General features: G+C 40.0%; 1 protein-coding gene across 1 annotated transcript in view; it reads right to left on the bottom strand.

Annotated features, from left to right (window-relative positions):
• Positions 1-9,334: 9,334 nt before the first annotated feature.
• The window catches only part of AR (androgen receptor), a gene marked incomplete at its 3' end in the record, with an annotated part of 276,504 nt that continues 260,280 nt past the window's right edge, over positions 9,335-25,558 (bottom strand). Inside the window, exons 4-8 of the mRNA XM_084258481.1 lie at positions 21,882-22,169; positions 15,272-15,416; positions 11,342-11,472; positions 10,116-10,273; positions 9,335-9,490 (exon numbers count right to left, since the gene is read on the bottom strand). Of these exons, the coding sequence (XP_084114607.1) occupies positions 9,335-9,490; positions 10,116-10,273; positions 11,342-11,472; positions 15,272-15,416; positions 21,882-22,169 (878 nt within the window). The remainder of the gene's footprint in view (positions 9,491-10,115; positions 10,274-11,341; positions 11,473-15,271; positions 15,417-21,881; positions 22,170-25,558) is intronic.

The following is a 25,558-nucleotide window of genomic DNA, read 5'->3' as shown; positions in this document are numbered from 1 at the left end:
AGTTATCCATTCAGCACTGTGTACAAACACCAGTGTACAAGGAGCTGCTTCCTTTGCAGACAAGCCATTGCCCAAATATCAGGCAATATACTTCTCTCAGCATCTGCCTGCTCTGCTGACCTGTTTTATGGTGTGAGGTTTCATGTGCCAATGGGTATTGGGGGGAGAATTGTCCACATGGTCTGATTTAAGTCAGCTTTCTTGGCACAATTTCGCTGGTTGGCAGCTGGATAAAGTGCCCCAAGTCATATGCTCCTTGCTTGAAGTACTCTGGGAAAGTTGACAGAGGAGGACATTGGGTGACCTGAAAATATGGGGACAGAAGTCTGAGTATTTGAGTCACCTGCACCTACCTATTAACTCAGAAAACTGTTTTCATACTTCAGTGTGTCCTTTAGATTTTTCTCATTACTTCTTTAGTCCCTACTCCAGCGTCCCCCAGTATTTTTTCTCCTCTCACCCTACCCTGCAGTGGTATGAAGAAAACTTCTGGGATTGGGTGGTAGGTGAAGTAGGTGCTGCGGTTGGAATAGAGATCCCTGGGCTGTATATATGGGGACCACATACAGGAAGTGAAAACTTCACACTAGGGCTCTGAATCAATGTGTAAGGGAATGGTAAAAATTCTCAAGTGCCCCGTACCACCTTGGCATGCTGCCTACAGGCACATGAAGGAGTGGTACGCTAAGCCAAGTGTTAGTCCCTAGCATAACAATAATATTCAACGAGTTTATTTTTTATTTGACTACCTCATGTGAAGATGAGAAGTTTGGCTTAGGTGCTAAGATCTGTCTAGTTCTAAAAGGGAGCAATTATAAATCAAAGGTCAGTCCAATCTTGTCAGAGTGCTGGGTATGGGAGGGCTGGGGTGAATGTGATAGGTTGAAGTTCTAGACTGGCCTGTATTGAGGTATTTAACAGACTATAAACTCACTAAAAATGTGGGCTGCGGTTTAACTCAGATTTATCTTTGTTATTTATGAGATCATCTAACTGGTAAACAAATTTCTTCTGAGCCCTTTCCTCAACCATCAAAGAGTGACAGTCTATTATACGGGACTCATTGTTCTTCTGATCCTGATACACCTCTGCCCCCATCCCTACCCTGCCATAGGTTTGGCAAATGTTTGTTGAGTACAAAATGGGAGATTCTAGTTCTAAAATTGTGTTCTAGGTATAATAAAATGTTCTTTCTTATCTCCCTTATGCCATAACTGACAAAGGTATTGCTGTAGTTTGTGATAATCATAGAATACACTTCAGAAGGGGCTTTCCATTTCATCTAGTCCCATTTCATATCTCCTGACACACTAATTTTAATATATGAGAATATTTGAGCAAGTCATATATAAGACTCTTGTCTCCAGGCTCTTTTCCACTCACTAGGTATTCTGTGTGCCCAACCTCTGTGCTTTGCTTCTCCTTGGAAAATATATAGTGGGTGCCAATCATAGTCACTTTAGATGTGAGCTGAGTGGTAAATGAAACCAAGTAGATCATGATCTGTTAGGTATTAAGAGGAGTGAAGCTCAGTGACAGTGATCAAAGGGGCTCTTCTGCAGGCAGGCTTCAATTAATACACATAGCCTAAAAGTATACATATTCTATCTTACTTAGATCCCAATAATTGTTTCCTTCTGCCCTCCAAGCACTGTTCTTGGAAAAAATTGAGAAATCCATTCACTCTGAGGTCACATCTGACCACTATAGTGATCAATGGCAAACACGGTTCAATGTGGAATTCCTCGCAAGGTGTCCTGGCACTTTAATAGAGAGCAAAACCAGATTAATATGTCCCCAGATGGGCCATACAGTCTCACTTTTTCTCCAATGTAACCCAGTAAAGAGGAACTTTGAAAACCCCTATTCCAGGTGTGGACACTAAGGCATAGAGAATTCCCTTTCTCATTTGTATCACTCCTTGAAATATCTGTCCCATCTCACTGATAGCTTTTACCTCAAGCCCAGAATTTAAATTTGAGATCTCATAAGCATTCACACTGATAGTAGACAGGATAAGCCTTGTTTGAACTTTTGAAAAAAAAATAGCTGGCATGAATCTTACCTGGTCAAGTACAATATGGTCCCTAAAAATCAAGATGTGAATGTACCAATTACTTACTGAAATTTGGCAAGGACTGGGAAGTGAAGTCCCGTTTTAGGATATATGAGGATGTAGGTGAATAGCTGAGTATTTTGTGACTCCCCTGATTGACAAGCTCAGTGTTTTTTGATTAGAGTATGTAATGGGTATCCATCTGTGCTTTCTAGCCCAAACCCTTTGATATTTTGATGGTTCCAGATAGACCTATGCCAAAGCTACAACAGAGCCAATATACAACACCTGTGCAAAGATTATTAAAAATGTGAAATTTGTATGAAATATATTTGAAATGTATATATTTACATGACAAATATATGAAAAAAGGAGCATAAATTTCCACAAGGCCCAAAAAATCTAATTAAAAGAATTCGGGGGCCTCCCTGGTGGCACAAGGGGTTGGGTCTCAGGGCTATGAAGCTATCCACAGCCACTGCAACATGAGTTCAATCCCTGACCGGCTAGGGAGCTACCCACATGGCACAGCAGACCTCCACTGTCTTGCCCACTGCTCCCCTCAGCAGTGTATTTCAGTCAGTCTGCTTGTTCTGCTCCTCATTCTGTCTCTGGTGAATCCTCTCCTCCCTTCCCCCACTTCTGGCCTTTACCCCAGTTCTTCTATGCATACATAAATGAATCTTTAACAAAATTTAAAATAACTCTGATGACATTCATTTGACATTTTAGATTGTTTTAACAAATTAGCAATGATGATAAGAAGACATTAGCAGCTTTTCTTGGGCCTTGTTGTTAATGAAAACTTGAGCCTGCAGCCACAAACAGGGGTTGTAGCCAAGTTTTAGCTGGCAAGCTACTATTTTATATGACATTTTTGAAAATGCGACAGACAAACCAAGAGACACATATGTATTCCAACAAACAAGTTTCTGCAATTTTTAATTGTATTTAGAACAACAAAAGATTCCAAGATTACAAAAGATAACAGAACATTAGAGCTTGAGGCTGGTCCTGCTGCTCAGTGGAGGCCAAGTACCCCTGTGAGAACAGAAGCCCCACCAAAAGAATTTTCAAGCAAAAGCAATGTTTGTTTTAAAAAATATTTATATGAAGCATTCTTTTTTGTCTATTTCTCTAGTTTTTCTTCAACCTGCAAAATTAATTCTTACATCTGGTTACATTGTCTGCTCCCTCTTGCTGCCAAATTAATCTCAAGGACAGAATAAGAATGTCATATGCAAAGCACTCCCGAATCAATGTTCCAGTCTAGGGGAAAGGAGAAAGGTGTCACTGAGTATATTCTTGCTTAGTTTGGGTCATATAATGGTGGCTACTCTTCAGCACCTGAGTGGCTTGTGGGATAGGACAACCCCACAGGCATTTCACTGCAGGACAATTAGCACCAGGGGCTAAGGTTGGAAGAGACTGCAGCCCTGGCCTGTCTGCTTTGCAGGGAACAGAGTCCCAAAATGGGAAGCAAAAGCCAGGGAGGGCACCACCAGAGAAGCAGCAACATTTCAGAATTATCTTTCCTTTGGGGTATGTGTGTTCCAGTCTTCAATAGCCAATGGAATCTGCATGATAACCTTGCTAAGTAGCATATGTGGGAACTATTTTAGGCCACAAGGGCCTCTCTGTCCATAGTTTTTCATCTAATTCCATAAAAGGCTGAAATAAGTGGGAAAATGAAGGGAATCAGTACCCGTGCTATACTGAATTGTGGTTGGAAATCAATCAATACATATTATTGACTTCTTGCCAAATCAAATGGAGACAAATCAATACAGAGTCAAAGGCTATGTTTTCCATTTACTTGTCTAGCTGCTAAATTTAAAAACTTACCACTTTTTTGGGGAGGGACATTTCAATTGGTTTGTTACTTCATCTGAAGTATCTGAAGAGGAGTGGCTAATGTAGATTTCTGCCTTCACCTAGAAATGGTTGAGGTTTGGGAGGCTCTGGGCAACAGACCCCAGTGTCAATCTCTTACTTGAAGAAAAATACCCCTACCTGTGGGCAGAGATGGATCTAGAAATACAACATCTAGTGCATTTAAAATTTTTTAACAAATAAAACCATATTTTTATTGTCATAGTCTTTATAGAACATATCTAAAACCAGAATTAGAGCACACAGACAACAGTAGCAAGAGCACCTCAATCGCAGGTAAGTGAATTGTGTGAAAGATGGAGCATTTTGCTCCAGGTTCCCAAATGCATGAAACTGCCTTTCTTTTACAAAAAATAGTGAAGAACAAAGAATGCCCTTCCTTTTTCCAACTGTTCAGGTTCCTTTAGGGGGGTCACTGGCTAATCATCTAAGTGGCCCATTGAGCCCAAGTGAAGATCTTCCTTAGGGTAAATCCCAGGCAGTTCCAATCATCTTCACCACTCTTCACACATTCATCTGCCTTGGCCTAGTAAAGTGCAATACATCACATACCCTACATTTCCCCCCTCTGATCCTAAGGCCTCTGGGTTAGGACCCAATAGGGGCAGAGATGTCTTAGTTATCTGAGCAACCCAGGGATCTTTTCTACTCTGAGAGAGCTTCCATATGTAACTGCAGCCTTTTTCATAGTACAAGTACACAGTTATGAACTATTATCTGGAACCAAATATAAAGGTGCAGCAAAAGGTAAAGCTATCAGGACACATTTTATATATATAATTCAATTATATATATATATATAATTCAATTTTAAAACATGGATACAAATGCTCATTTATAATATATTTCAATTGTCTAACTTCAACCACAGAGAACTTGTTGGGCTGTCCAAAGTGGTCAGAAATGAGAATTACTGTCTGTTGTCCCTCTAGTGCAAAATCTTATCCTTTAAATGCTCTCCTCAGCAAGGGCTCAATTATTACCTTCAGATAAGCCAACATGGGCATTAGCAAACACAGTGACCAAGACAGCTCCATTTCAAACCATGCATTGAAGGAGCTTTAAGAATTTTTTGAGCAACTAAAAGAGAAAAAGAAAGCTAATTTTGCCTATAAAATCATTTTGTGAAGGAACCCATAATCCCATTTTTTTCCAAAATTATCTTCCACTCTCCTAAACAAGTATATTGTGGTTGGGGGTGGGCACAGAATTCTTAGGAGTCAGTCACCAGCAGTCCTTTAGTCTGTCTTTGGCTAGCTTACTGAAGAGGCACTAATGCTCCCTCCCTCCCTGCCCTTAAAAATTTTGGTATCTTAGCAGATAGAGTGTAATCTTTGGTTACATAATATGATGCTTTCATCTCTTTGTCTTTTTTTTTAACTGCTTTCAAAGATGTTCAAAGAGATTAGTGGTGAGAACAAACCTGCCTATAAAAGGCAGCAGGGGTAGAAACTTCCTTTTACAAGAAATTGCACATGCTAAATTACTTCTTTTGACTTTAAGATTAGGATTTGATCCTGTGCTTTAGTATTCCTTGTTCCCATGACTTTCTACATGGGTCAAACATTAAGACCACTCCCATAGCCCACTGCCCTCTCACCTGGGCAAGTGGCACAGGGTAATTAGTCAGCCTCTTCTTTTCTCAGGGTCATGCAGGGACCATGCAATAGTAGTTACTGGGCTATGTGGGAGAGTCTCAGAAAGTGAAGCCCTTGCAGAGGGATAGGAAGGGGTAGAGGGAGTGACTTGGGTTTTATATGCCCTGCTGAGGGTCAGGGGCAAAAATAGGGCAAGGCCACGTCTGTGCTGTGCCTAAAGAAACAAACACTTAAAAGCTACTTGAACATGTAAGTTAGGTCACTTGTGTAGTATCCGTATCATGTGGGTGGTAGGTCTATTTTCTCTTAAAGTACAAATAGAATACTTCTTACTATATACGCATATATGCATTTAGAAGTAGAGGTTGGACAAAGAGAAACTCTAGCATTTCTCAACTTGGACAATCAAATCAGCAACTACCCAAAGGACAGAGAAAAACTTTTTTCCCCTTTTTTTAGTGCTGGTGAAAATACAGAAAAATATATGTATTACTGATTTTCTTTTTTTAAGATATATGGCAGAACTCCTCCAAAAACCCCTTTCTTATTAAAAATATTAACAACTCTCCAAAAACAATGATACTGTCTGTGGCATAGAAAAACTATGAAACAAATAACCCATCACTCATTTCAGCTCAGAGGTCAGGCCGGGAGAGTTGCCCAATGAACAAGAGCTGAAATGGCCACATGACTCTTTTCTTTGACCACAGAGTTTGTGACCCTGGCAGCTATGTGCTGCCCAGCACATATGGGTCCTTTTCCTGGTGCTTCTTTCTCTCTTCCTCACTCACCAAGCCATGAAACACTGCAAACCCCTCTGGAGATAGTCCTTGCAACTTGTCTGGTGAGTGATCCTCATCTTCCAGCTCACCAGGTGAATTGGTCGGTAGCTGATCCTTCACAGGTGAGCACAGTGTACCATCCATATCAAGTCTCTTTGTAGAGCACAGTGCATGCAAAATGAGACTTCTGTCAATTACACTGACTGGAACAACAATGGTCAAAAAAAAAACAAAAAAAAAACTTCCTTTTATCTCTGAGAGAACAATGTCAAGCTAAAATCTTTTTGCTCACTGAAAACCCAGTGTGAAAACAATAGGCCTGACGCATTATTCAGGGCATTTTCCCCTAGTCTTGCCATTTGGAAATTCGGAGTAATGCAGTTGTTGCTGCTTTTAATTACACTGCTATTTCACTGAATTTTAGCTTTCACAAATGAAAAACATATTCATAAAGACAAGAGTCACGATTGGGTAATCCATAAAGTTGAAAAATTTGGTAGTCTGAAAAATGTAAAGAAGAGCCTTTAGTATTTACAAGTAGAGGTATTAGAATGATATAATCGAATCCACATACCATAAATGCTGAAAAACATTTCAAAACAGATGCAAAGGAACTATTAAAATTTAACCTATTATAGTTTCAATGAAAAGTGACTGATTTTTTTTCTGTTTAAACATCTAAAAGTGATTCTGTGAGCTTACATAAGTCAAATGATTCATATCAAAGAAAACCAAAAATTGTCCAGCCTACCCTAGAAAGAGAACCAGTCAGTTTTAGTTATCTCCAGCAGTCTTGGATTGGTTAATACCCATCTTGGATTCACCTGTTCCTTGTTATTTAGAGAAGCTGTTTTGCAAGTTCTTCTGGCTATTAATATCAACACAGAAATCATAGGAGGAAATTCATGTCGACCATATGACATTACTCAAAATTATCTTCTCAATGAGTAGAGTGAACCAACTGAAACAGGCAGCTTTGGTGGCTGGCCCTTAATTTCTTGAGTTTAGCAGATGAAGTTAAGAGTTAAGTATGGAGATGGAGGTCAAGATGACAAAGTTGGTGAATTTTCCTCTGTATTCAGGATTGGGAAACAAAATCAACAGAACAGAGGTGTGCCCAAGAACACACCCTGAGTTCATGGGTGGCAGCCCATTGGAGCCTTTCTATAGGAGGCCATGGTTTTGGAGTCTCAATGTTTCAGTATCCCTCTGACTGAGAGGCAGCAACAAAGTTGGGGAATCTAAATAAGTATGGTCAGAGCCCAGAATCAGCAGCAGAAGAGGATGATTAGTAAACACATCAGAGGATGCCCATCTGGTTTTAAAATTTGCTTTTGGAGACATGACTTTAGCCATCAGTGTCTCCCCCTTGGTTTCTTCTCTCTTCTCCTTATGACTTCTTCAGGTTGATATGCTGGGTGGCAAGCGAAACATTTACAGTATTTCTGGTTTTAATGCCTTCATTCTTCCCACACTAGTAATTGAGTTTTCTCTTCAACCTTGATCTGTGTAACTCTTTTAGCTGCTCTGAAAAAGGAAGTGGAAATTTCTCTACTTGGCGAAAAGGTATTATCTCTGGAGGACAAGGGCAAAATTGTCCAGCTTGTCCAATCCTGTTGAGGCCTTCTTTTCAGTTTGTCTAAAGGTTCTAGAGATCTAATGGTTGATGACATGATCTGCAAGAAGTCTTCAATGTCCTGGCATCTAGAGATAAATGTCAGTAATGTCTTGCTGACCTTCGGTGTGGGGAGGGGGGGCTCTTAGTAGAGTCTATGGACATACCCAAAGATGTAAACAAGCTTCACCTCCATAGCTGAAATGCAGTCCAGGAAGTTCAAGTCCAAAGGACACTGAAGGTAGCATTGTAGCTTGCAGCTGCATGTAGTCAGGCAGAAAACATTTAGGTCTTTTAAATGTGGGGATAGCTATAGATGAAATCTTCAATGTCCTAATCAGGAAAACAGCCAAGCCACCAGTTCCTTTCCCTTCTGATTCTTGCCTCAAGCTCCTCCCTGGCCTACAAATGAGAAATCAGACCTGGATCCAGATGGGGTTTTCCAAAGGGTCAGATATCTTCTCTCCTTCTCACTGGTCTGACTCGTCAGTGGAAGTGGCCAAGTTTTGGCTAAAGAGAACATTCAGTTCAAAGCTCTTAGAAAAACTATTGAAAGTCAATTTTTGGGTGGAGGCGGAGGGTGTGAGAGAAAAGGGAGGGGGAGAGCATTCACATACAGACAAGTTTTCAAACAAGAAGCACATTTTCAGTACAATGAATTGCACTGTAGATGAACAGTTTAGCCCTCAGGGGCCAAAGCTGTGGGCAGGTACTGGTGATCCATTTGCCCTCTTTGTCCTCTCTTAAATCTAACCTCCCCCACCCTCTCCCTCAACTCAGCTCTGGGGTCACCCTGCCCTCTAATGGCAATAGCCATTGGAAGAAAATAGTCTCCCAGGGAGGGAGGGTTTGCAAAAAAAAAAAAACAGTCTGACTCCCTATAGGCCTACAGTTTTCACCTTATTCTATTCATGGCCCTCTTTGAGGATTTCTGTTTGTTTTTATATATTTTTAAGAGGAAAAATCCTTAGCAAGGTTTTTTGTTGTTGTTTTCCCAGATAGTCTCAGCTCTCTAAACTTCCCGTGGCATTAGGTGAGTAAACGTTTGTGTGGCTGGCACACAGCACAGTGCTATAAACAAGCACAAGTTGACACTGGGCCACATGCGGATCATCACAGATTTAAAGAAGTACACCAACATTCAGAGCACAGTAAGAGTTGTGGCAGGGAGCAGAGTTTGAAGGTGCCATTGGAGGGTCACACAGGAGGAGGGGGAAAGTAGGAAAAGAGAAAAAAGCCCAGCAGAGAACTCAGGAACAACTTCATGACAAATTGGACATCAATAGAGGAAATTTCTCAAGGCACTGCAGAGAAGTAGAGCAGAGTTATAACAGGCATATATTTGAAAGGGGGGGGAGGGTGGGGTAGGGAAATAGGGGCTTCCAAAGCTTCACTGGGTGTGGAAATAGATGGGCTTGACTTTCCCAGAAAGGATCTTGGGCACTTGCACAGAAATGATCTCTGCCATCATTTCTGGAAAGTCCACGCTCACCATGTGGGACTTAATTAGCAGGTCAAAAGTGAACTGATGCAGCTCCCTTGCAATCTGTAAAGAGACAATAACAGATGGAGTAAACAGGATTGGCAAGAATTGGCTTCTATCAGGCTCTCCCCCCTTCCCTGCCCCACCACCTCTGTTTTCTTTCCCCTTCCATATGAGTGTATGTGTGTTGTGTGCATGTGTGCCCATGTGCACGAAATGATTTCTAGGGAGTCACTGAGGGCTCCCAAGAGATCTCTTATACCACTGCAAACTCTCTGTGTCAGAACAGGGTGTTCCTCTTCCCTGGTGAATAAATCACACACACACACACACACACACACACACCCCACACACCACAAACTCATATGCACATGACTCAAGGAAGAGGGGGAAAAAAAAAACATCCAGGACTGTTTTGTCTGCCTAGACAACTTATCTGCACTAAGCCACTTCTCTGAGTCCCAACTGCTCTGTTCTCAACTCCTCCACCTCTTTCACAACATCCAGCTGGGACATTGTGACCTGTGTTCCTTTCTTCTCCACTGCATTTTCTTCCTGGACCACACTCAAAGTTAGAGGGGGATGAAAGTACCTCCTAACAGGTGGTGCCAGACCCTTGAAGAACATATTATCACTTGGCTTTATCAAGCTTCTTTCCCTGACAAAGCACCCTCCATCATTTGCTTACAGGCTGCACAGAATCCAGGAGCTTGGTGAGCTGGTAGAAGCGCCTTGAGCAGGATGTGGGATTTTTTCTCTTGCATGCAATGATACGATCAAGTTCCTTGATGTAGTTCATTCGAAGTTCATCAAAGAATTTTTGATTTTTCAGCCCATCCACTGGAACTGATGTGGGATGAAGACAGAATGGGGAGGGGAAGCATGCCCACGAGGGAGTATTAGACAAAGCACCAAGTTTTCTGACCACAGACTTGACCCCCACGCCCACAGGGAGGGAACCATGTACTTGGCTTCCTGTCAGTTGAAGTTTGAGTCTGGGCAGCTAAGGAAGCTTTAGTGCCAAGAAGGTCTTAGTGGAAACTAGATGGACTCACTCTGAAGGGTATCAAGTAAATAAAATATTCCTAGCATTTCCTTTATCTTGTCTTTTCATCTATACATTTTTTAGTAACTCTGACTTACACAATTTAACCTTTGAGTATCAAAATTTGCCTTCTTCCTTCACAGAGGCTAAGGCAGCACACTGTTTAGAATAGCCATTAAAGAAAGCTTCCTTAGCTGCCAAATAAACCTTGTCTGATTTGCTTGCATAGATCCTTCCTGTTGTCAGAAGAGTAAATTCTTTCCAGGAGGCAATCCTCTAGTCCTATAGGAAATTATAAGTTGATTCTTGTCTGTTTCTATTTTTTTTAAAGATTTAATCATTTATGCATACAAGAACTAGAGTACAAGCCAGAGATGTGGGGGGGGGGGTGAGAGGATTCACCAGAGACAGTGTGGGGAATGGAACAGGCAGATTGACTGAAATACACTGCTGAGTTGCTCCCTGACCAGCTGGGGATCAAACTCGTGCTGCAGAGGCTGTGGATTGCTTCATAGTGTGGTGCTTAACTCCTGGCACTACCAGGGAGGCCTTCTTGTCTGCTTCTATGATAGAAGTTATGGAAAAATTCAGAGACCTGCTAAAACTAGGCAAAAACTCCTCGTTCCAAAGACAGGCTGGGGGTGAGGATCTAATGGAGGATGATTTCTAGCAAAGAAATTGGTCTCTAGGCATAAAATATATCCCTGATAGGAAAAGGGATGCTAAGGGAGAGTGATAAGGGAGAGTGAAAGAAGAAAGATAGTGTCCTGGAGTTGGCTTGGCCTTCATTAACTCTTTAAAGGAAGAAAGCAATTCACCTCTGAGCCCTTTGGCCCTCAAGGGGATCCCCTGCCCATCCAGGCACTTACTAATGCTGAAGAGCAGCAGTGCCTTCATGCACAGGAATTCCTGGGGAGTGATCTGGAGCCATCCAAATTCTTGAGAGAGGTGCCTCATTCGGACACACTGGCTATACATCCGGGACTTGTGCATGCGGTACCTGGGACAGACACACAAAGGAAGGAGAGATACAAAAAACTTATTATATCTCCACTTGCCCTCCATTCCCCAGATTCTCTGAAAATAATTTGCTGTTTCTTTTGTTGGCGCTTCAGTGATAAGTAACAAAGATGTACTATATTTCTCAAAATTCTGACATTCTGATAACTACTCATCGTCCCTCTCTGGCTAAGATATAGATTACCACATGGAATTTCCAGGTCCCTATGCCCCTTGTTTCCTGAGAGAGGGACAGGAAAGCTTAGCCAGAGCCAGAGCCAGTATCTGCCTTCCAGGCATCCCAGTTTGGGAGATTTCTAGGATTTAGGCCTTAGACATCAACTCTTAAGAATACCAGGATCCCAAATCTCCACAGGTGGTCATCCTGTCAATTCCTGTCTCTTTGTTTGAAAACCATTTTCCACAATAGAAATTTAACAATTTATTAAAACCATTCTCAGTGAAGGAGATTGTCTGTGCTTACCAAATCAGTCCAGAATTATTTCTAAATGTTCAATCTAAATATCTCTTGCTGAAGGGAAGCTTACTCCCTCATATACTAGATGTTCCTTACCACAGTTTGGGAGTTGTAAACACATATGAGTCTTTATTATACTGACTTGTGGACAGATCATCACCTTATCACCTATAAATTATATAGTGAGGTGGTCGAGGCTTAGTCAATTTCTCGGGGCGGGGTTGGGGTTAGGAAAAACCTTTGTTCCATGACTGATCATGGCAAGACTCTAAAAGAAAATACAGCATCTTCTTGCTGGGTGGGGGGGGGGGGAGAGAGAGAGAGAGAGAGAGAGAGAGAGAGAGAGAGAGAGAGAGAGATAAAGGAATAGACAGAAATTGATTTTATTTCTTGTGGAGAAAGGAAAGGAAATTTGATATCTACTTAAGTGGTGAGGAAAATACCTCCAGATTGGGCCTGAAGGCTGTGGTTTGACCCTTTGGTCCCAGGGCAATATCCCTGTCCACAATCTGAGCATGCTTTGTACTGACTAAGTAGAAGCTCAGTACCCTACATCAGTGAGTTATTAGCTGGCCTGGGAAAAGGGGGAAGGTGGAAGATAGTGAACATATAATCAATTCAAACTGTAACTCAACAAGAAATAGGAAGTGTTTATATATTATCACAAGCCAATTGACCAGAACAGTGCTGTTCCAAGTTCTTTCATCCTAGGGAATTTTTAAATAAGATCTGCTGGGGCCTAGCCTATTGTTTTTCCAAGCCTTCATTGATAACAGCACAGAATTCATGGCCCTGGCATGCAGGATTTCTATAATACTGCTATAGGTCCTGGAGACAAAGAAAGTGGGGGAAAGGAACAGAGAAAGGAAAGGAACATAACAAGTAGAGAGAAAGGACAAAATGCAAAGGACGAGAAAGGAGAGAATGGAAGGTAGAAAACAAAGGGCAGGGATGGGATTCAATAAGACAGAAGACGTAGGTGGGAATAAAAGAGAGGGACGAAGAAAATTGGAAAACACGAGTAACATTGCCTGGCACATAGTAGGTACTCAATAAATAGCATGTAGGAAGGTGTCACCGTGATACTGTTCATCATTTAACAGATGAGGAGTGTGAGGTTCAGGGAAGCTCAATAATTTACCAAGGTCACACAGCTAGGATTCAAGTCCATTTCCCTCACAACATATGCTCTCCACAAAGAAGGGAGGGAAAAAGATAGGGCTGATGATGGCTTTTGGTGTCAGAGTTTAGCAAATGAGCTGGCCCAGAGTCCCTGCTTCTCTCTTTGGGCCTGGGCCTCAAGTCTTCCCATTAGTAGCTGAGGAGACTAACTGCAGCAATAATTGATTTTCAAATGGAAAGGTATTGCATCCCTCATGAGTATTAAAAATGTGTGTACAGTTTGGACAGTAATAGTTACTGGGATCCTGGTTGATATTTATTGGCAGGTGTCAGGGATGACAAATATATTCCAATATTCAGAAACATCTTAAACAGTGAAAAAATATTCCTCCCAAAGTATTAACAGCATCTGTTGGGAAACATTGGTTTAGCTGTTTCCAGGGAACCTAAGAGCTCCAACACAGTAGTTTCTTATATAAGCAGAAAAGGGGGTACCCATTATTTTAGGAACCCTGGACATCATGGGTATATGACCCTTACCCTTTGGGGAGTCCTGTGGTTCCTTGCAATGAGATACATAGGTTAGGTCAGAATACTTAGTGGGGTAACACATACTTACATAGAGGCAGAGAAAGAAGTGAGGATTTAGAAAATAATTATCAACTAGAAAAAGGCTCCAAGGTCTCAGGGCTTTGAGTGGGGAGGGTGCTGTATGTGTTCAGGGAGTTGATTCAATCATTGAAGGGTAGTGGGAAGTAAATAGGAAGAGAGCTTTTCAAGGCCTGCCCTAGAAGATGGCATCATAGGTAACACTTTGGAGATCTGGAAATCACAAGGCAGGTTGTGCCAATATCCAAAGATTGTTGTTAGCTTCTTGCTACCAGGGTGAATTTGGAAGAAGGCAGTTGGGACACTCATTCTTCCCACATGGCACTACTGTCCTGAAAGGAATCACTGGCCCAGATTTTAAGGCTCTTCAGTGTTGGAGGACAAGTGAGGAGAAAAGAGCAATTCCTTTGGTAACCAAATGGATTCTCTGTAGTGAGACTAACTAAAGGTACATGGGAAGATTTTTTTTTCAGCCAGCTCCATTCACAGTACCATCAAGGGACCTCAAACTGTGGACCTAGTGAAGATTATCCCTATTAAGAAAAGATGGTATCAGAAAGGTACTCATTTTATAATTTCTCGCCTTTGTCAGCCTGGCATTTCACATCAGTTAGCTCCCATTTTAGTTTTCATAAACAATTAAAAAATACTAATTAATTAACAGTTGAGGAACCTAAAGGTCTGGAAAATTAAGAATCTGGCCCAAAGAAATGATGTAGGGAAACACCAGAACTGAGATTTACTTAATAAAGTATAATTCCAAAACTTGCTTATTCATGAAGTATGAAATATGAAGAGCTGGTGGTAGAGAACAACAGAACTGAGATTTACTTAATAAAGTGTAATTCCAAAACTTGCTTATTCATGAAGTATGAAATATGAAGAGCTGGTGGTAGAGAAAGCATAATTATACCTGCTTTTAAGAGAGAGGAAGTAGTTGGGTCGAGGAGACATGGCCAGAGAGTTGTGGAGTTATTCTTCCCCATCACTTACCACTATGAGGCAGTATAAGAACTGGGAGTTAAACAGACATACTTAGAATTATTGCCAACATGCAGTAGCTGTGTGACCTTGGATGAGTCACTTTATTTTGTTAAACCCAATTTTCCCTATCCATTAAAAAAAAATATTAATAAAGTGGAGGAAATCAAACTATCAGGAGGACTCAAAAAGACAGGTTTCAGAAAGTGTCTAGGATAGTCTGGCATAAATGGTGACCAGTAAGTGGCCTCAGTGGTAGAAAATTGATCAAAGGAACTTTAGCCAACGTACTACCATCTCTATGTTGCGCAGTGTAGAGGGGAGGAAACTTACATGGGATTCTAAGATACGTTACAAAGCAAGTTAGATAGCTAAAGTATCAGGGCTGGGCCTTGGGTGGGAAAGGGATGGCTTCGGTACTAACTCCCTTGCCTCCCACTGGTTGACCTTTCATCAGCAGAGCATAGCCACCTCAGATACAGCAGACTTGTTGAGGCCTCTACTGCCTTCCTGACAGGTCAAATGGATTAACTCCCACTGTTACTACCATTACCAACCAACATGGCCAGGAGGTTGTGTTTATGTGAGCTCTGGGCCCATGAGCACTTACTCATTAAAAACCAGGTCAGGGGCGAAGTAGAGCATCCTGGAGTTGACATTGGTGAAGGACCGCCAGCCCATGGCAAACACCATAAGCCCCATCCAGGAGTACTGAATGACTGCCATCTGGTCGTCCACGTGCAAGTTGCGGAAGCCTGGAGGTGAGTAGGAAGCAGTAGTCAGATTGGGCATTGTTGGGCTGAGCTAAATCTGGGCCTCTGCTAGACTGAGAATCTTTGGTAATAGGATTGCTCCCGAGGAGCCTTAGGAACCATCAATGCTGGGGAGCAGGGGAAAGAACAAACTATATGAGGGGATAGATTCCTTGTCCTCTTTGCTTCACTGAGCTGCTCCAATGATGGAGTCAAATGGGCACTGCAAATTGGAAGAGAATAATAATCTAACACTGACTGTTTTGTACGAATGAACTCTTCTAAGCACTTAACTTAGATTAACTCATTTAATCCTCACAATACAATAAAGTGGGTACCATTATTATCTCTATGCTATAAATCATTAAAAGGGAATATATTATCTAAGAGTATAAGGCTAGAAATCAGCAAGACCAAGTTCCAAAGCCAAGCAGTCTGACTCCAAAGTCCATGCTCTTGATCTCTGTTTTTTTCGGCATAAGCAGTTGAATAATAATTCATCTGACATGAACAGCACTTTTCACTTCAAAAAGGCTTTTTCTAGCTATAATCTTATTTGTCACTTCTAACAACTAACAACCCTGGGGGGAATGTTATTACTACACATTAGAATATATATATATATACTAGAATTGCCTTTCACCAGCCACTGCCTTTTCCACACCACTTTCAGGCTGTATCCTTTCTCTAACCCTCTTCATGCTTCCCACTTCCTCTCTACTCTTCTCTGTTCAACATGTACCCTACCTTTGCTAGTTTCCTGCTCTACTACCATTCCTGTCCTACTATCATTATATACAAACAGGCCCTTTATGTTCTCTTTAGACTAATTTGTTGCTACTTGTCTTCTCATAATTGAGGTTTGAACTATTCTGAAAAATGTAAGTTTGCTGAATGCACCATCCTTTCTTTCACCACTATATATCTGTTACCACTGCACAGGCAGTTGCCTTTGTCTAGAATGCATTTCTCCTGCCCGAGGTTTTCCATCTGATAAATACTTACTCATCAGTCAGGTCTTCGTTGAAGTAATTATTTTTTCTCACTGAATCATGTGTAACCTCGCTCAATCATTCATTACATAGTATTGGAATTTGTCTATGTATACATCTGTCTCCCTCACAAGACTTGGAGCTTCTTGAAGACAGGGACTATCTCTTCTTACTCATTCTCCCTCCCTAGTACATAGCACAATTGAGATATCTGAGTAGCTTCTAAGAAACAATTAAATGGCCTTAGGACCCTTCCCTTGATAATTTTTCATTTCATAAAACAGGGATTAGAAAACCTCCGATCTCCAAACCTTTAGGCTTAGAACAGAGGATCACAGATCTTGCCAATACAACACAACACAATATATTACATGCAGAATAGACAGGGCTATGTTCTCTTGTTGGTTTCCAAACATTTGGATGCTTGAGGTATCACCTCAGAGCTCATCCCCTACCAGTACCTCATTTCTCCTTACCCCAACAGATCCAGAATAAACTGAAATTATCTCTTGCTATACCTTATTAGGAATATTTCCTAATTTACATATTTTTCTGACTTTACTATAAATGACTTCATATAATCCTCACAATAAAGCTGGATGGTATTCAATGGGATGTTTGTTTTACTAGCAAGGAACACGGGGTTCAGAGAAGTTAACTGGCTTCTCAAAAATCATATACATATAGTCAAAAATCATATACATATAGTCATGTGGTTGACTAAGACTGGAACCCTGATGTTTTTAATTCCTTCTCCATTGATTTTTCCACTCTATTGTTTGAAGGCCACAGCTCAAGAATTATGAAGGTTGGTGTGGTATTGGTAACATACATCTGAAGAGATTTGAACCTACACCCTTAAATCATAAACAGTGTGGCAAATCAATATTAGCACAATAAAAATATAATTAAAAAATAAAGATCTCCCAAGGCCACCAGATTGTTCTACCTAGACATATTTTCTGCTTGGTTGGTCCCTGCCCCCCCCCCCCACACACACACATCCATTTTCCTTTCCTTTTCCAAGCCTCTCAGACATTAGGAATTCTAGGGTTCTTATAACAACACCTCTTGCTGCAATCTTATTTCCCAAGCCTGTGCCACCCATCTTCACCACAATGATGTGCTACCACATTAGCCATCACCTCAGATCACAGATAATTTCCTCCCTGAATTGCTTCTGGAGCACAGAATGCCTGGGACTGATTCTTCCCTGTAGGAGGCCAAAAGCAAGATCCTAAAATAGAACATCCAAGATGTCTTGGGGAAAGGACCTGGGAGGACAGACTTTGAACATCTGGGTTAGGAGGCAATGGTTAGTCTGTTGAGTGTGTGGATAAGAGGGTACATAGGGGAAATAAGTGTCAAACTATAAAAGTACCAAAGAAGCTGGCGATGCTGATGCTTTCTCCTGCCACCCTTAGATTCCAGAAAACCAACAAAGAGGAGGAAAAAGGGAAAGCTTAGTTTGACTATAATGGTAAAAAATGGTCCTTAGTGAGAGCTGCTTAAAATTCAAGTCTAATTACTATGTACACATCAGCAACATGGTAGGTTAATTTTTCTTGAAGTCTAATCTGATTACAATATCTAATTATGTTCTCTAGTGCCCATCTTTGAAGTAGCCTGCTCAGATAGCATTACTATCAAGTGATGAGTTGAAAAAACAATAACTCCAACAGATTTCCTTCAGTACACACTCACCCAACACCTATTTGGCATTGTGTTAAGCTATTCTGGGGAACTGCAGAGGAGTCATTCTCAGGTTTTGAAACACACCAAGTAGGTTAGGGAGCAGAGGCAGTTTCTTTGAGACTGTTATCTCATTAGAAACCAATTGGCATAATTTCTTAGCAATCTACAGTTGAAATCTGTAGTCTCATGTCTAGTTTGGGAGAACATGCCCAGACAATGTCATTAGGAAATCATTGCTTCTCTAGTGCACCTGACAGTCAAGGTCTTAAAAGACAATGACTTGTACTTGAGACATCTAGGGAAGACTGGTGGCAACTTAAATCAATTTCACTGAAAGCAGTAACTTAGCACTCAAACCTCACAATAATAACACACCATTTAAAGGCATCCACTATGTTTCAGCTACTGTATTAGGTGGTTTTTACACATAATCTCTGTATGGATAGCAATTTGCAAGGTAGTGACTATTCTACCAACTCTGCATATGAGGAAACAGAAGTACATGTAAACATATCATTTTCTCAAGCTTACACAACTAGTGCACATAGCTAAGATTCCAAACAGATATATGTGATTATAAATATACTGTGTATGCACAATCTATTCACCCTCTCTCAATTAATATGATCCTAAATTTATGTACCAGTCAGTATACTAGGAAATTTACATGTAACAAAAAACAACAAATTAATCTGAATAAGTTCCTAGCACAGTGTCTTAATAAGGAGGAACTCAATCTGTTGAATAAACAAGTAATTTGAAGTAATATGTGATTATTGATAATATGGAAAGTATGATTGTGGTAATTCTTTTTGAAGCTATTATTTTAAATGCCCCAGAAATCATCTCTATGGATGAGCTTGGTGGTGAGCTGATACTTACTTTCCAACTTGTGCTAATATAATACATAGGAAAGGGGAATACATCCTGAAGTTTGGGTTGAGGAAAGCCTGTGGCCCACTCCCTCCATTCATACAAATTCTGTCATCATATTTCTCACTATGTTGAACACCAAACTAGAAATCAGGGGGAAGGAGGTCATTAAATAACCAGATGAAAAAATAAGCAAATTAACCTCTCTGAGCCTTGTCCTTTGAAATGTAGATACATCCCTATGATTCACAAGAGGTTTAATTGGAACTATATATATATTTTTTTTCTATATCCTATAAAATGTCACAAGTTAAGTGATTGATAACTGTTTAGAAAGATAAAACTAAATCTGTTACACATATAACATCAAGATATCCAGATGGGTGAATAAGTGGTAATAATTAAAAAAAGTTTCCCTTCTTTTTTCCTGTTTGTGTGAATTTTATGTTTTGGTGCAGTGTATACACAACTAGCGTTCTTTGGTCTTCTTTCCAATAATGTTAATATCTAGTAAATCTCAGCTTCCCAAGCAGGGGGGTTGTTAGGGAAGGTTTAGTGACTCAACTAGGCCTTGTGACCTAGAAAGATAACAGAGGAAGTCAAAAGACAGCATGCATTGTCTTCAAAGGCAGCAAGTCTACACTGTGACCCAAATGACACTGGATAATGCCTTGACCTCTCACTGTAAAGCCCAGGGCTACAGAAGTACAGGGGGTACTAAACAAACTATGGGTAAATGCGATGAGTAGGAGATTTGGAATCAGGAGAGGATCTGTGCTCAAGTTCTAAATATGTCCCTTTGTGGTTGTGTAAATACAAGCCAAACACATCACTTCTCAGAGCTTCAGGGCCATTATCTAGAAAATATAGAAAAAAATTCCCTACTTTCAAGGATTCTTATGAGAATCAAATCAAGTAATACATAAGGAACTACTATGTTCACCACAAGTTTCCATTCCGATGGTAGTTATTATTACTCTGACTTCTTTTTAAAAAGATTTATTTATTTATACATGCAAGAACTGGGATACAGGACAGAGGCGTGGGGGAGAGAGGATTTACCAGAGACAGAGTGGGGAACAGAACAGATGGAATGACTGAAATACACTGCTGAGGGGAGCAGCGTGTGAGACAGGAGAGGTCTGCTATGCAAGGTGGGTCAGCTCCCAGGCTGGGGATTGAACTCGTGCTGCAGTGGCTGTGGAGAGGTTCATAGGTTGCCTCTTAAACCCTTGCACCACCAGGATGGCCCTACTCTGGATTCTTAAGAAGAGGTTTGGCTGTTGATGTTACAAAAGAAACTTTGAATCACAGAATTTCAAGACCAGACAAACCCATAAAGGACTTATGCTTTGAACTCCATCCATGTTGCTACAAACTGCATGAGTTTATCTTTTTTTGATTGCTGAGTAATATTTCACTGTGTATGTGTACCACATCTTCTTGATCCAGTCATCTATTTTTGGACATTTGTGTTGTTTCCATAGCTTAGCTATTGTAAATAGTGCTGATATAAACATAGGGGTGTAAATGCCCTTTTGAATTAATGTTTCTGTGTCCTTTGGGTAAATACCTAGCAGGAATTTAGAAGACCTAAATAAGGGATCAGGAAAAAGACTAATTATAATAAAGTAAAATCAAAATTAAGCAACTATAAACCAAAGACACACTACAGCGGGGGAGGAGGTAGTAGGATCAAAACTAGGATGGGTGGGAATTGTATGGGGACTATAACCAAGTTGAAAATGCATACATTGTGCAAAAATGAAAAATGATGCAAAATATATAAAATTAAATATAATAATAAATAATAAATTAAAAAAAAAAAACAAAAACGTATGCTTCGGTAGTTTCCAAACTGTATTTCCTAGAGTCCTACGGTTCCACAAGAGTGATCTGAGACTTCTCTGGGGCAGTGAGGGAGAGGCACTGGTTTTAAATCATTCAAATCCACTTATGTATATATATGATATTTCTGAGAAATGGAGTTTGTCTGTTAAAGGAACATTTATGAATCCTTCAGTAGAGGATCTCTGAGGTTTCTTTAACCTTTAACATTTAATTTTATTTATTTGTATTCATTTTCTTACATCATTGTTAATTTTGTACAGTATTTGATTTCTCCCCTCAGGTGTAGTCCCTATAATTCTCCCACAACCATAGTTCCCATTAATATTAATTAGATTTGCTCAAACAACAGATGGCATAGGAATTAATTGAGGGCCCTATCACTGGAGATGGCTAAGCACAAGTTAGACAAACACACTGTATTTCTTTCACTATGACCTAATATTTCCTCCCACTTTGATTTTTAAAGTAATTTAAAGAACACTAAGAGTTCCTTGAAGCAAAATTTGAAAACCATTAATTTAGTGCAAATCATTTCATACATTATACAGGAGGAGAAACTGAGACCCAGGAAAGGAATTATCAGCAAGGCTACCACTAGAAACTAAGTGTTCTGACTCCCAACCTCATGTTCTTTCTACCATACCATAAGAGTTTTTATAGTATGGTTCTTAAAGATGATATTGAATTCAGAAAATCAGTGAGATTCAAGATCATTATTGTTAGGGTGGGTTTATGCATGCACATTTAGAATAAAGTATCTTAAGACATATAAGGATGTGGCTATGTGCCTGTGGGTTGAACATGAACATATGATTGCTATATTCCAATGTGAAGTATACAAGATGCTCTATAATTCTTCTAGCTCTTTTCCTTGATTTCTGAGTCTCAGTTCCCATGTATTTAAAAAGAGAGCATACCAATCTCTCCCCCATAGGGTTATGGTGAGGTCTGCAATGAGTTAATGAACAGGAAAAGATCATTTATGGTACCTCATCTGTAGGCAAATTCACAAAATGTGATTTTATTTACCCCATGCCCTCACAACCCTTTTCCTTACCAGGCAAGGCCTTGGCCCACTTCACCACATGTACAAGCTGTCTTTCGCCCAGTTCGTTGAGGCTAGAGAGCAAGGCTGCGAAGGAGTCGGGCTGGTTGTTGTCATGTCCTGCACATACCACACCTGGCTCAATGGCTTCCAGGACATTCAGAAAGATTGGTTGACATTCATAGCCTTCAATGTGTGACACTGTCAGCTTCTGAGTTGGCTCCTCAGTGGGGCTAGTGGCACTGGAAGACTCCCCTTCCTCCTGTAGTTTCAAATTACCAAGTTTCTTCAGTTTCCGGGCTGTTGGGAAGGATGGAAAACTTGGATTTATTATCAGTAGCCAAAATCACACAGTACAGTGACTCTGTTAGAAATGCTCCTTGAACTAAGAAAATAAAGATGCCCATTCTCTCTTGTGACAGACTCTAAACTTCCTAAAGAAAAGTACTCAGTTCATACACTGGTTCAATTATCATTCCAAATCCAAACTAAACTCAAACTTTCATATCTTGACTTTTCCCAATCTCTTTGCTAGACAGACCACATATAACTTTATAGGGCTCTGCATAAATGTAATATTCAGTGTTCATATGATGAACCTTCAATTTATTTGTTAATGCATTAATAATGTATTAATGATTCATATATTCATTTACTCATTCATTTAACAGACATACTTTATTAGGCCTTTGCTATTGGGTGCAGAAAGGCCCCAAGTCACTTACCAGTCTGGTAAAAGAGAAATAAATGTCCATGAACAATGTCAAACTTGTAATGCTACAACGGAGATGTAAACAATAGAAGACGACAATCTCTGTGCATAGGCAGAGTCAGGAAATGCTTTATGATGGCATTTTTTAAAGATTTATTTATTTATGCATACAAGAGCTGGGGTACAGGCCAGAGATGCGGGGGGTGAGAGGATCCACAACAGAGTGGGGAACAGAACAGGCAGATTGACTGAAATACACTGCTGAGGTGAGCAGCGGGCAAGACAGGAGAGGTCTGCCTCACCATGTGTGTTTCTCCCTGGCCGGCTGTGAATCAAACTCATGCTACAGAGGCTGCTGATTGCTTCATAGTGCAGTGCTTAACCCCTTGCACCACCAGGAAGGCCCTATGATGGCATTTAATCTAGACCTTGAACAGAGAAAGTGATTGAAAGTGCATACAAAATGGCAATGAAGAGTGTTTGGGAGAAAAGTTTGAGACCAATGTGAACAACAGTTCACAAATTCATGGGTGAGGAAAGTGGTTATTTATGAAGCTGGAAACAAAGATGTGAACTAGATTTTATTGCATTTATCATCTATCTATCTATCTATCTATCTATCTATCTATCTATCTATCTATCTATCTATTTATTTATTTTCAAACAGCCAGAAACATATAAGATTTAATAAATCCTCTCATGACAAATCTGCATAGTCACCACAGATACAGATAAAGTCACTGCAGAATATTTACTCTTTCTGTTGTCCAAACTTAAGCTCACTTTTCCCAGTACCAACATTGGCCTTTGTAGTCCCCCTGATTTTCTTCATTCTGTTCTTGTGTTTCTTTTGCTGTTTTCTTGACGTCTTTTTCTTCTCATGCAGGCCATATCTTACAAGTCTATGTTTGGGTTCATTTTTCTTTGTATAAGCTAAGGAGTCATAAATTATGCCAAAGGCAGGTGTTTTGCCATGTAAAAAATGGATTTTGAATCCAAATGCAAAGATGACATCTGATGAGGTTTTGTACATTTTAGCTAGTTCCGTCCAAATTTCTCTATTAGGTCCTATTGTCTTCCCAGGGTGAAGGACATCAGTGACCATTTGTTTCCACTGAAACAGTCCATTGCTCATGAACTTCCCGGTCTATGTAGTTACTGTGTAATTTATGATGGAAACAGATCTTCAGGCAGCCAAGGAGGAAAAGAACTGGGGCCTGATTTTAAAGGAGTATGTATGATATATTATGAAATTTATGTTTTATCTTAATTACAGGTGATAGGCAAATACAAAATGCTTTAAATCAAGTAAATTATGTATTTATGTCTACCTGGCATGTCTAAGTGACTGTTAGGGTAAAATGCTTGAAATGCACACCTGTTGAAGAAGGGCTACATTTATTGCTTATGTTCCTAGGGATACCAGAAATTATAAAAGTACATCAATTTGGATTTATTTCTCTCTCAAAACATACAAACACACACACACACAAACACACATAAACACACACATTTTGGTTGTTAAAACTCTGAAGATGGAAAGGTTTTCAGGCACTCATGTCACTGGAGATGATGAAACAGATTAGATGCACAATAGCTAGGATTTCAAGCATCTGATGGCAATGAGGTTAATAAAATGGACTTGAATATCCCTTTCCATCTTCAGGATACTAAATTCTATCATCCCACTACTTTTGGGCTCAACAAGCGGGACTTTTCTGATGTTTCAGTATTTCCCATTGACCACTATAATAGCCTCAAATATTGTCAGACATTATACCCATATGTGAACTGTAACACACAAATTGATTTATTATCAAAAGAGAGTGTAGATAGGAAAAAGTCTGAAATATCCAACAGCATCAAAGTAATAACAAATCCTGCCTCTAAAATCTGTCTACCAAATGGGAACCATGTTAGGTGGTAGTCATTGAATAGGATAGAAACAACATTTTCTCAACATTATTTAAATCAGCAATAATCCAAAACTCAAACCTTAAGAACCATCTTTTCCCCATGTTTACATACACACTTTATTTATTTATTTATTTATTTATTTATTTATTATTTTTTTTTATTTTTTTTATTTTTTTTTTTTCTTGGTGTGAGTCCTTTGTTGTTTTCTTTTTTTTTTTTTTTTTATAAATTTTATTGTTATATTCCCCATACAATTGCAGCCCCCCATTCTGACCCCAATCCCTCCCCTCCCGCCCCCGCCCCCCTAAAAGTGTCTCTGGTTCATAGTTTTTTGTTGATTTTGATTTTCACTTTCTTATAGTTATTCATTTTCCTGGTCCCTTATTTAAGTTTTCTAGATTCCTGCTATGAGTGAGACCATCCGGTATTTTTCTTTTTCTTTTTGGCTTATTTCGCTGAGCATGATCCCTTCCAGCGCCATCCATGTTGCAGCAAATTGCATGTGTTTATCTTTTTTGAATGCTGAGTAATATTCCATGGTGTATATGTACCACATCTTCTTGATCCAGTCATCTAATTTTGGGCATTTGGGCTGTTTCCAAAGCTTAGCTATTGTAAACAGTGCTGCTATAAACATAGGGGTGCAGGTGTTCTTTGGAATGGATGTTTCTGTGTCCTTTGGGTAAATACCTAGGAGTGGAATTGCTGGGTCATATGGAAGCTCTATGTTTAGTAGGTCCAGAAATCTCCACACAGCTTTCCACAGTGGTTGGACCAGTTTGCACTCCCACCAACAGTGCAGAAGAGTTCCTTTTTCTCCACACCCTCGCCAACATTTGTTGTTGCTAGTTTTTTTAATATGTGCCATTCTCACTGGTGTAAGATGGTATCTCATGGTAGTTTTGATTTGCATTTCCCTGATGACAAGTGATGTTGAACATTTTTTCATATGCCTGTTGGCCATTTGCATTTCCTCTTCAGAGAAGTTTCTTTTAAGCTCTTCTGCCCATTTTTTGACTGGATTATTTTCTTTGTTGTTGTTGAGATTCATCAGCTCTTT

The sequence above is a fragment of the Talpa europaea genome (assembly GCF_964194135.1).
Source record: "Talpa europaea genome assembly, chromosome: X".
NCBI lineage: Eukaryota > Metazoa > Chordata > Mammalia > Eulipotyphla > Talpidae > Talpa > Talpa europaea.
The sequence above is the reverse complement of the archived record's forward strand: the minus strand, read 5'-3'. Positions and strand labels throughout refer to the sequence as shown.